General features: G+C 45.3%; 1 protein-coding gene across 8 annotated transcripts in view; it reads left to right on the plus strand.

Annotated features, from left to right (window-relative positions):
* Drosha (drosha ribonuclease III) overlaps positions 1 to 12,546 on the plus strand; it is a 113,479-nt gene that overhangs the window by 16,339 nt on the left and 84,594 nt on the right. For all 8 annotated transcript variants that reach the window (XM_087621787.1, XM_087621791.1, XM_087621783.1 and 5 more), the window contains 5 exon segments: positions 272 to 382; positions 601 to 832; positions 3,589 to 3,730; positions 5,657 to 5,811; positions 9,249 to 9,329. In XM_087621787.1, coding sequence (XP_087477913.1) covers positions 272 to 382; positions 601 to 832; positions 3,589 to 3,730; positions 5,657 to 5,811; positions 9,249 to 9,329 — 721 coding nt within the window.

Genomic DNA, 12,546 nt, shown 5'->3' on the forward strand with positions numbered 1-12,546 from the left:
ATTTTGAGGACCATAATTAGCCACAGTTTTGATTGACTCGGTGTAACACTTAAGTCTGTTTTTCCAGGGCGAGGTTGGGAGTGTCACTGCTGCTTCTCTCGGATTAGCAGTCAGGTTAAGTTCAAAGCTAAGTGCAAGCCAGGCTTTGGGAAGCTTTAAAAAATTATTTTGGCAAAGCACTATATGAAAGATTCAAAACTGTCATTCTCTTTGGTGAAATTGTCCGCAAGTAGAGATGTCCGAATGTTTTCCGAGTGTCTTTTTCTTCTAGGAGCTATGGCTTACCAGTCACTCCTGAGCCGGCTGGATGCACAGCAGAATTACCTGGGGAGATTATTAAAAATACAGATTCTTGGGCCCCACCCCAGGAGAATGTGAATCAGTAAGTAAATCTGGGTGGGGCCTGGGGATGTGTATATTTATACAAATAGACCAGGTGATTCTGACGCTAGCAGACTGGCATTTGGGAATCACTGGTTTACTGAAACTTGGCATGGTGCATAGGCAGGGTGCATTGACATGTAGGCAGAAAATACACTAGGTAGCTTAGACAATGGAATGTTATTATCAATAACTAACATTCCCCCCCTCCTTTGGAAGTCGTTCTCCAAGCAGGGAGAAGAAGAGAGCACGTTGGGAGGAGGAAAAAGACAGGTGGAGTGACAGCCAGAGCTCTGGCAAAGAGAAGAGCTATACGTCCATCAAAGAAAAAGAACCAGAGGAGGCGCCGCCTGAGAAAACCGAGGAAGAGGACGAAGAGCTCCTCAAGCCCGTGTGGATCCGATGCACACACTCGGAAAGTTACTACTCCAGTGACCCCATGGATCAGGTGGTAGGTCTGAAGCAGAGACCATGTGGGCCAGGCTCTCTCCACTGCACCCTGTGGCATTTAGGCCAGATATTTCTTTGTGGGCATTGCCTGTGGATTGTAGGATAGTGGGCAGTATCCGTAGGCCCTGTCCGTTTGATGCTAATAGCATCCTTCTCCAGTGGTGAGAACCAAAACTGTCCTCAGATGCGGCCATCTGTGACTGTAATCACTCACTTTTCTGTTGTTGTGATAGAATACCATGACCAGAAACAACGTACGGGGGAAGTTATTTTGGCTCGTGGTTAGAGTCTAAAACGGCAGGAGCAAGAAGCTGAGTACGGCAGTCAGTACTGACCAGGCCCTACCTGCTTGTCCTCTGAGACCAGACAAGGTCTGTCCTCCGGAGGCATTCTCCCTCTAGCTAGTCTGTACCTTGTAAAGGTTCCATAACCCCACCAAGCAGCGCCACCACGTGGGGACCAAGTGTTCCTATCCAGTTAATTATAAATTAGGCTCATATCTCATACTAGATACAAGGTAGATATAGAATAAGGGTCATTCATTAAATGAATGAGTGGAACAATGGCCATGTGACATTTGGCGCATGAGGTTAGGTAAGATGGGGTTTTGCTCTTTGAGATTTCGTAAATGTAGAGATGCTCCTTGACTTAGGGCAGGGCTATATTTAGCAACACCATTGTAAGTTGAAGATAGCTTTTGTCCAAGTTATGTTTAATACACCCAGCAAAATGTTACAGTTAATTCCGCTCTGCATTCAGTGCACTCAGAACACCTGGGTTCTACTCTGTAGTTGGACAAAATCATCTTGTACAAAGTCCAACTTTTAATGAAGTATTGAGTAGCTCTTGTAAAGTTTCCGAAGCATGTACCCAAGAAGTCCTGGCAGCATAGTATGTATGAAACGGAACGTGGGCTGTGTCTCTTCATAATGGCACACGTGCCTGAGAGCAACATCTTACTGCCACTGCCCCGAGTCTCAAGAGAAGGTCATAGAGCACTTGTCAATTTGGGCAAAGATTAAAACCCTAATTTTGAAATATATTTTTTTTATAAGCATTTATATTGCGATGTGTATGGTCATGTGTGTGATCACGGGATAGCCATGGGAGTTAGTTTGCTCCTCCCACTAGGAAGGTTATGGGGACTGAACTCAGGTTGTCAGGCTCAGTAGCAGTAAGCACCTTTACCTACTAAGCCATCTTGCTGGCCCTGAGGTATGGCTTCTACTGAATATACATGGCTTTTGAACTGTCAGTTGCTTCTCTTGTGGCCCTTACCTGTGCAGAACTTGAAAGGCTTCCTTGTCTTTGGAAGAAAAGGGATTGAGGAATCCATGATAGTGGTATGATACTCGATACAGTATAACTAGAAGTTATACCTCTATGCTGTTTGAATGTGTCAGGCTTAGTTTTCTTACAAGGGAGGTCATTGCCAGCATTTAGTTAGTGGCTCAGGGACAGCATCTCATGTTGTCTTGAGAATCCTCCCCAGTTCCCAAATGGCACTGTGTAGCCATTGTTTTCTTACCTCTGTCTGCATACAGGATTCAGAGAGCACATGACTTTTCCAAGGTCTGCGTCCATCTCTGCCAGAGCTGTGTCTGTGTCACTCCTGGCCACGGAATTTTCCTTTGCGGCCATGACGAAGCTTTATGAGCTAGGAGGCTTGAAAACCAAGTGTTTACCGTTTCCCAGCTCCTAGGGTCAGAAGTTCAGCTTGGATTGGATTGTTTAAATCAAGGTGTCAGAAGGGCAATATGTTCCTTTCTGGAGCTCCAGAGAAAATCTTTTCTCATTACATTGCTGGCAGTTCTGTTTTTTGTAGCTATTGAGCAGAGGTTCTCATGTGATTGCTCAGTGTCTCCTGTGGGTTCCTCACTTTTGGTGGCCATTTGTAGTTTTCCTCATCCCGGAGACTCTTCTGTGACAGCCCTGACATTCTCACGCCTTCTCTGCCAGAGACAAGATTCAAAACCAAATGCTAGACAACTGGTGTCTTATCAGCTTCCCTTTTAATAGTACATTGTTATAGATGCAAGAGAAGGGACTAGACAGATGGCTTAGTGGTTAAAAGCACCGAGGCCTTTACAGAGGACCAAGGTTTAATCCCAGCACCCGGGTGGCAGTTCACAGCTGTCAGTAAGTCTGAAATCCTCCCCTGGCCTCCAAGGCACCAGGCGTGCGCACAGTGCACAGAGAAGGTAGGAAGGATGGCAGAGCCGTCAGGGCAGCTAGAGTCTTGGGGATGAGGAGGGATTGACGGGAAGCAGGCATTTCCTCTGCAGAGTGACAGATGAGTCACTGTTTGCCTTAGTTTTATTTTAAAGAATGAAAGCTCTGCTTTTTACATTTTGTGGTCATTACGTCAGTCTGGCCATTCAGAGTGATTTTCATTGTGGAAGGACAGTGGGCAGCGGCAGAGGACTCCTCCTGTGTCCTGTGTGTGTGTGTGTGTGTGCTTATTGGGGAGAGAGGAGGGGAGGAGACTTTCTTTTGCTCTAAGGGTCATGGTATTTTTTAATGTCACATGTAGTGGGCATATGCAAACAGTTCCAGTGCTGCCCAGTGTGAGCGAAACTCACGGGTAAACCACCAGGCATACAGTGTGTGTTTGGTTCAGAAGCTGTCAGTGTGTGGTGTTTTCGTTTTCAAATACTGACTACATTGGGGACTTGAAAGTGGCATCTTGTAGTTAAGGGGTTTTCTGTATAATGATCGTTAATTCGGCTTCTCACACTGATCCTTTACTTTGCAAAGGGAGACTCTACTGTCGTAGGAACAAGCAGGCTCCGGGATCTGTATGACAAATTTGAGGAAGAGTTGGGGAACAGGCAAGAGAAGGCCAAAGCTGCCCGGCCTCCATGGGAGCCCCCAAAGACAAAGCTGGATGAAGATTTAGGTGAGTGGAAGAGCTCAGGACTGCTGTTAGCACTGCTGAAATCTGACCTGTGCCAAAATAGCCTTTAGATTCCCAACTTGAAATATTTTCTTTTTTCATTTTCCTTTTGCTAACTGTAGTCAATAAATATGTGGTCTTCCTTTCTCAGTTACATTCCAGAATGTAGAAGATCTTACTTTATAAGGCAGGCTAACATGTCTATCTCTTGCAGAGTTGTCTAGCCTCAGAATCAGGAAGCGCTCTATTCCGGCATCCCTCTAAAAGCAGGAGCTGTGCCTTAAATTCTTGAAAATGGGCAGGTGACACTTCCCTAGCTCTCGTTCCATTGCTGGGCACTCCTTGCTTAATGAGGAAGCATCACACTCTAGTGTGAAGGCTTCTACCTACTGACATAGATTTTTTTCCTTCATAGTCTACGATTTTAAATGTTCTGATGTTTAAAGTATATGGTGAGATTCTCCCCCTGTACCCACAACCCCCTCTAGTTTTTTGAGACAGGCTCTCATTCCTTGGTTCAGTTAGCCTGAAATCTAATATCTCGCCCAGGCCAGACTTGAACTCACGGTCATCCTCTTCTTTCAGCCTTCAAAGGGTTGCAGGTGACAAGGTACACTGATGGAATCTTTGGAATGCTTTTAGCCACTTTGTCCTTAGCCCCTAGCATAGTGCCACACTCAGATGTCACTATACTTGATCTTGGGCAGAAGGTGGGGAAGTGGTCATGGGAGACTCACCATAGGCCATCACTTCGCCCAGATTTATTTTGTCTCATGCCATGCAGTGGCGGCAAAATTAAAGCCTCAGATGCCAAACGGCTCAGAAACCTTGTTCTCCTTACCTGTTAAGTGACTTGGGCATGCATCTTCGAGTCTCGGTGTCTCAAGTTGTAATAGAATACAACACTAAGTATACCACCATAACCATTGGACTCACCTAGCTTGTTAGTAAGGACATGTGTATTACCAGCAACCAGTTTGCAGAACTCTTCATCAGGGAAAACTGAAGCGTTTCCATTAAGCAAAAATGCAGGCAGCCTCCCAATCCCATCCTCCATTACTGTGTGTCTCTGACCTCAAGAACTTCACCTAAGTGGAGTTGTGTAGTGTTTGTCTCTTGTGGCTTATTTTACACATTATAATTGTCTTGTCTGTTTCCGTGAAGTTGCTTTCAGGAACTCTGTCTTTTTCTGGTTTTGTTGTTTTGTTTTGTTTTTGTTTTTTGAGATGGAGTCTCATTTCATTTAACCTGTTTTCAGATTCATTACGGAGCTGAGGGTGGCCTTGAACTCCTAATCCCCCTGAATCTCCTTGAGTACTGGGTTGCAGTTGCAAGTGAAGAGTTGTCCTCAGAAAGGACTAACCCCCTTTATTGCTGTTATCAAGAGAAAAAAGGATAAGATCTTCAGTGTTCTCTCAGCCTAGAGTCTGGCATTTGGGGTGCTTCTACTCCTTCCCCCAGGGTTGCTCTGTTGCGCTCAGAGTCTGTCCCAGGCCTGTGTCCAGGGTTACATGGCCCCTCCCCATTCTCTCCCACCCTTCTGTCTGTCTGTTCTTCTGTCCAGTGGCTCAGACGCAAGTGTCTGTTCTGTGAAATTGCCACTGACCTTTCTGACTCGCGGTAGACTAGCTCTTTATTGAATCGATATCATTTTTACAGTGCGAAACACTATTGCTGTGTTATCTTTATTTGATATTTGTCATTGTTAGTTCTCATTTTCTTTATAAAATCTATATTTTTTTCTTTTTCCCAGCTGGTATTATGACTTAGCACTCTGACCTGCATCACCTAGCAGTGTCGAGTTACCCCTCAAATGTTTACTGTAGGAATGCACAGCTGCCCGTACCGTTAGAGGTTAGGGCATTCGAAAGTCTGCAGAACCATTGTTACATCCATGAACTTCTTGTGCGTTCTCCCACCCTGTACTAGAGAGCTCCAGTGAGTCTGAATGCGAGACGGACGAGGACAGCACCTGCTCAAGCAGCTCGGACTCGGAGGTGTTCGATGTCATTGCAGAGATTAAACGCAAAAAGGCTCACCCTGACCGACTTCATGATGAACTTTGGTACAACGACCCAGGCCAGGTGCGAGTGTTTCTGTGTTTCCGCTGTGAAAGTTGCAAGCCTACACATCACATTTACGACTGAGGGCTGAGAAGGTGCATGCTGGCTGGTACTGAAATGGAACCTTACTCCCAGCGCTGTGAGTCATTTTTCAGAGATCAGCTGCAGAGTGTGAGCCCAGAACAGCTGTTCCCGAGTCACAGGGACAGCGCCTACGACCTTGTTCAGAGTGGCAAAGCTGCACTGTTCATCAGACTGGCAGCAGGAGGGAAGGAAGAGCCTGTGGGCCTCTTAAAGCAGCTCCCCGGAAGGGGTCTTACTGCCGAGTAGTGAGCAGAAGCATTCTATACACTATCACTTGTTTTAGTTGGTAACCATCATGAGCTTTTGTGAACTCTGTTCTTGGTTGAACGTGTGAACTAATGAATGGCATAGCAGCTGGAACATTTAAAATTTCCTGGCTATTTTGTTTTCTGAAGTAACATCCGATAAAAACAATGTATATAGCATTCATGATTGTTGAGACAGACTCTCACTATAGTTCTGGCTGGCCTCCTGAGTGCTAGCTTACATACAGGCTTGTGCCACAGGGCTGGGCTCTGAAAATGGTATCTTTATAACACATTTATTTGTATCTTACAAATACACAGTCCATATGAAAATGTGCCTTTTATGGATGTAATTTGTTACACATAGTAAGGCACATCTCATCTTGCTCTGTATGGTAATTTACCAGTCATAGTTTGTGAGTGAGTTCATACCATTCAGGATTATTTAGAATTTTCTTTTGATTCTTATTAGATAACAATAATTTTAAAAGCTTTTAAAATTATTATTATTATTACTACTATTTCGTTTTATTTTAAGTGTATTGGTTTTGGCCTGCATGTCTCTCCATGTACTGCATGCATGCCTTGTGCTCATGGTGTCCCAAAAGGGCATGGATCCTCTGCTACTGGTGGTTCACGTAGTTGGGCCCGGGTCCAGTAGGGGAGGAGCCAGTGTCATTAACTGTGGAGCCATCTCTTCTCTTTAGCCCCAGATTTTTTTTTTTTTTTTTTTTGGGGGGAAAGGATTAAAATAATTGAAACGACTGAGAAAAATGTGGTTTGAGTAGAAACCTTTGTAAAGCTTTCAACGTATTTTATACCAGGTTTTTATAGCTACTCCAGGTTGACCTTGAACCTGTGAGCTTTTCTGCCTCAGCTCCTCGAGCGCTGGCATTCTAAACAGATGCCACCACACTTAGTGCTTTCCTTTCCATTCAGATGAAGGAGTTACATGTCGTGTGAGAGGATTTACACTGAAGTTTATAATCTGTTGCTGTTTTCCATATATTTTTCAGGACTGCACATTAGCACTACAAGTTTTAGAACATTTTTGTCTGCTAGAAACTTTTCTCCATACCCATGTGCCTGGTCTTTTTCACTGGTGGTTATTGTCAGTCAGGAAGTATCAGCCGAAAGAGAGAGAGAGAGAGAGAGAGAGAGAGAGAGAGAGAGAGAGAGAGAGAGAGGGAGAGAGAGAGAGAGATTGAGAGAGAGAGAGAGGGAGAGAGAGAGAGAGAGAGAGAGAGAGAGAGAGGGAGAGAGAGAGAGAGAGAGAGAGAGAGAGAGAGAGAGAGAGAGATTGAGAGAGAGATTGAGAGAGAGAGAGAGAGAGAGAGTGTGTGTGTGTGTGTGTGTGTGTGTGTGTGTGTTCAGCCTTGATAGGACTACATTGCCGTCCTGTGTGTTGTACTTGGGTTCCTGTCCTCAGGATACTTGAGCCTTGTGGAGGGTCCATGTGGGATCACAGATGCTGGTGGGAGGCACGAATGTGACTGTTTGTCTGCTTCCCTGGAAGCTATGACTGGCACTAGGAGTATGTTATGATTTTTGATGAAAAGTTATTAAGCCTCTTATTTGCCTGCTGTTGCTTCATAACAACCCTAACACCGTTTTTAAGGTAATAATGTTATTTTCTTGCTATACTTCCTGGAGCTTTAGATTTCCCAAAAGGCTAGCAGGAGTTTAAGCTTTTCACTGTACTGTTTTTCGCCAAAGTCTTATTGAGACACTTTCATTTATATTTTAATCGAGCACAGTGAATTACAAATCCAGAGTACTTAAAAAAAAAGTATCAATATATCATCACCCCTCGGTGTCTAAGGAGATTGATCCCAGGATCTACATTGATACCGGACTGCACAGGTGTCGTCTCATGAGTAAATCGTAGCATTTCCATATAAGTGACACACTCCTCTTTTATGCTTTAAAAGATTACATATAATACCTGGTAGAATATAATAGCGTGTCAGTAGTTGTTACACACTTTAGGAATGTAAAAACAAATGTCCGTCTTTAGCGCATTTAGACTGGATGAACTCCCAGAGCTGCACATAAGCATGTGCTGTGTGTGCGCATGGAGGAGAGTTCGAACACAAGCTCAAGTCTGGTCCACAGGGACAGTCCACCTTTCATTGGCGGCAAAGTTTCTCCTTGGTCTGGAACTTGGGCCAAGCTAGCTGGTCTTTGGGCTTCCAGGACCGGCCATTGCTAGAAGTATGGTGCGTGCCACCTCACTTGGCTGTTAAGTGGGTTCTGAGCTCGGGTCCTTACACCTGTGAGGCAAATGGCTTGTTAGATTTTGAGTGCAGCTCTCATTTGGTCTGCACACACACACACACACACACACGATCCATTCTGTTCGTTGGGTTGCACGCCCTGAGCCTGATAAATGTCGTACACCTTCTTTCTTTTCTCTCATGCCCTCTGGTGCCGTGTGGGAAACCCCTTGTGTTTTTCTGTACCACTCAGCACTTCGTTTTCTTCCTTTAGGCCTGGCCTACCCAACTCCAGCAGCCCCAGTGGTACGTCCATTTAGATGGAGTTTCCTTTTCTTTCAAAATCTAAGGTTATTTGTTCTTTTTAGAATAAGTGTTACTTGGTTTCATGGGCTCTTCTATTTAGTGTGTGTGTGTGTGTGTGTGTGTGTGTGTGTGTGTGTGTGTGTGTGTGTTTATTCTCCTGGACACTCCCTTGATCCCTCTGGTTCATACGTACTTCAGTTTTTAAGACATTTAATCTGTAGGTCTTCTTCAGAGTAGACTAATTCAAAGTCTTCATACCTTGAGGATATGAAATGCATCTGTCGCTGTGTGTCTAACATACATTTTTTCCTGAAATAAGAGAAAGGCGAGAATCCTGTGGAGAGGTAGGAGACAATGGGACCGACAGCACGCTGACATTGGTGTTTTCTGCTTGACTGCACACACGACTTGGGATTCCAGGGTTGTCATAGCTTCCCTTTATCAGCCTTTATAGACAGTTGGCAGCTTTATTGGTTTTGGACTTCTAATCAGACAGCCTCTTCAGAGCCTCAGTATTCATGGCATTAAAGCGCATGGTTTCTAAGGCATCCTCGGGCCTTGTGTGGTCTACTCCAAGTAACACCGACCTGCACTCTGTTTCTGACAGATGAACGACGGACCACTTTGCAAATGCAGTGCAAAAGCAAGACGCACAGGAATTCGGCACAGCATTTATCCCGGAGAAGAGGTAACTGGCTTGGGTTATGATTTATATAAGCACCAAGTAGTCAGAAGTAGACAGATGCCATTGTTACTCTTTTCCATTAAATGGAATAATGTCATCAAAATACCCTTTTCATGTTCCCTATTAGAGACTGTTACTGACAGTTACAGAAAGAAAAGTGTTTGGGCTTTGAGTAGACTACAAAGTGTTGTTAAGGAAGCAAGAGTTTGGAAGGCTCCTGTTAGATGTGCTATCATTAGGTCCTCAGACTGTACACACCGTGGTATTAGTTTCTGGTGTTCATCGGAAGAGGTTGTGAACTGCCCCAGGGAAGTGTTCTCGTTGAAGCTGTGAGGCGACGTTCTCTTTCCCTGAGGACCTACCCTGCTTTGGACCTACTGTGGCCCTTTATCTTACTGTAGTACTGGTTAAAGTCTCTCTCTCCAGCTGTCATTTCCCATTGACTGCGTGCCCCAGCCCTGGCTTCTCAGACACTCTAGGCTTGACTGAAGGGATGGAACACTCTCACACTGCAGCCACGTGACCTACTCGCTTTAGACTAGTTTTCTCTCACTGTGTTGGGTTTCGTAAGTTATTTTCATTAATTCCATGATTCCCATCTTATGATTCCGAAGTAAGTTCTTAATTCTATTTAAAACTTGTTTGAGGCTCTAAAAAAGCTTTAGGACTGCTTGGTAATTTAAATGACTTAGTGACTTTGAAGGTCAAATGAGTCTTGATAAGGTTTTATCTGTGGGCATCCGTCCCTGTGCCTCAGGTAGGGTGCTCTGACCTCTCGTTAGGGATCTGCATCTGAGAAGTGGGGGCAAGAGTAAAGGGGGTGGTTCAGTTGCTCTGTGGGCCTGATCAGCCATCTTAACAGAGTTTCCTTCTGTGTGGCCGGAATGGCCTTCGTACCTGCACATCCCTTGGTCTGCAGAGCTTCTTTTCAGGAAGTACATGACCTCGGAAGAGAAGGCTTTGTAGCAGAGGATGGCCTCATGGGAGCCGCCCTGTGGAGCAGCAGCTGCTGCCTACAGGCTGACTGTGTTCCCTATAGCTGGGTGGTAGTAGGCTTTTCCTGTGTGGGAGCCAGAGTGCGGTATATCAGCTGTCTGCCTGTGGGCTGTATTCTTCTTGTTGGCTTTTGTACAGGTAGAAGGCCTAGGCAGTCAGCTTGCGACTGATGGTAGATTGTTCTCAAGGGATGGTGCCAGTGGATGGAATACAGTGTTCGATTCTGTATGTGCCACCTTCCTTTAGGATGGCTTGCTGCCTGTGCCACTCAGCTTAATTGCTTGTTGGGATCAACAGAATCCAGCTTGTGATAGGCAGGTCTGGGCACATTGATTTCTCACTATATTATTATCTCCATCATAATATTCATAGAGGTCCCAGGAAGCCAGGCCTTCCATACGAATGAGATACCTACCTTCCCATCATCCCTCACACCCACCCCAAGGCATGTAATTCTTCACTAAAGATGACCAGGCCTACGTGCAGGGACCAGCATTGTGTTTCGCCAGTGTGATCAGCCATGGATTCTTCTTGGCACCTTTTCCAGACCTTGCCGTAGGAGCTGCTGAATTCTTGGTTCACAGCGACAGGAGTGCTTGTCCTTAACCTAGACTTGCTAAGGGATCTCACTTGGGCCCCATTTGATACCGCAGCCTTTTGTGTCACTGTGTAATGGCCAGAGCAGTCTTGTTGGGTGTGCGTTTGCTGTCCTGTGAACCTGTAGAGGACTTCTGGGTGTTGTAGTTCTTCCTTTATTGTAGGAAGGGGATGGTAGAGTAATGCGTTGTTTACTCTGGAGATGATGTCCTGAGAGCTCCTAGATAGCTGAACTTGCAGATACTGTTGGTGTGTGGCAGGTTCCTGAACCTTTGTGGGGGTTTTCTCAGATCCTCTGTAGTGCATAGTGTCTTTATTAAGGTCTCTTCCTTGAATAGCATAATACAACAGAGATAATGGAGCAGTTTGGCCTGTAGTATGTCTGGACAGTTGGGATCTCTGTGAATATAATGTAGGAAGTATGATAGTGAGAAATTCCAGTCCTTTTTTCTGATTGGATGGAGACAAACACGTTGACCGGATGAGCTGCCATGGAGTTTGGGTAATGTCTCATTGAGCTACAAAGCTTGGCACAGCGGCTGCCCTCGGAGCTGCTGCTTGGGAGAGATTATGATAGCCTGCGATCACCCTCTAGTATCCTTTAGGATCTACACTGGTGGATTCCACAGTACCAGTAATTCTGTGAGCCTTAAGGATGGCACGTATCTCCATTTTCCTTGTAATGCAATCTTGTTTTTTGGTACTTGGGCTGAAGAAGTGGTGGTGGTAATTTAAGTAGATTTTTCCTGGTCATGCTATTATTGTTGCTCTCCTTCCACATTAGGAACTAATGAGGGAATAGTTTCATATGCCAAGATATGTCAGTTCCAGTGAGCTACTCAGGCGGGAGAAATGAGTGCTCTGTAGATCCGAGGTAGACTTACTAAACCAGACTTGGCCAACACTCCATTGTGCTATCTACTCTTACTAGGTGCAAGGATATCACGTCCAGTCTGTATGCTACCAGTGGTTACTTAGCTGCTGTGGCCAATGCTCACTGAACTATCTGGACATGGACATCTCTTTTCTGCTTTGTACAGGGTCTCAAGGGCCCGTTAGGAAAGATGGGTACTCATCACCAGTTTAGTGATTCCAGTGAGCAGGATCGTTTCTTCTGGAGCCAGTTTACTTTTCCAGCCTGTGGATTTCAGTCTAAGAATCTGGATGAAGCTTATACTGCTCAAGGGATAGTGAGACTGTGCAGGGGAGTAGCTTGCCTTTAGGCTTTTGGCTAGTCTTTAGTTCTTCTGCTTGTAGAAACTGCTCAGCCCTCTTGTTGGTTTCTTTTGTACCCAGTTTATTGGTTTATTTTGTACCCAGTGACAGCATGTTCTGTTAACCATGGTGCAGACCCCCTTGGCTGGTGCTCTGCTTTTACTAGTCATAATGATAATGTGTTGTGGCTTCTCTTGGCTTAGTTTCTAGGTCCTGTCATCCCCATTGTTCTTGACAAACTCCACTACTTGTCCCTGGTCTGCCTGGCTGACAGAGGGCGCCAGCCCTGGTCTTGGTGGTGCAGTCCTCCTCCCTAGCACACTTCTCTTTGCATGACTTTTGGGGATTGTCTGTACAGTTCTTGGTTGTTGGTCCCACCTCTGTCCCAGCACACCTGCTTCTTTCCTCCAGT

The sequence above is a fragment of the Rattus norvegicus genome, chromosome 2, assembly GCF_021556685.1.
Source record: "Rattus norvegicus strain SHRSP/BbbUtx chromosome 2, alternate assembly SHRSP_T2T, whole genome shotgun sequence".
NCBI lineage: Eukaryota > Metazoa > Chordata > Mammalia > Rodentia > Muridae > Rattus > Rattus norvegicus.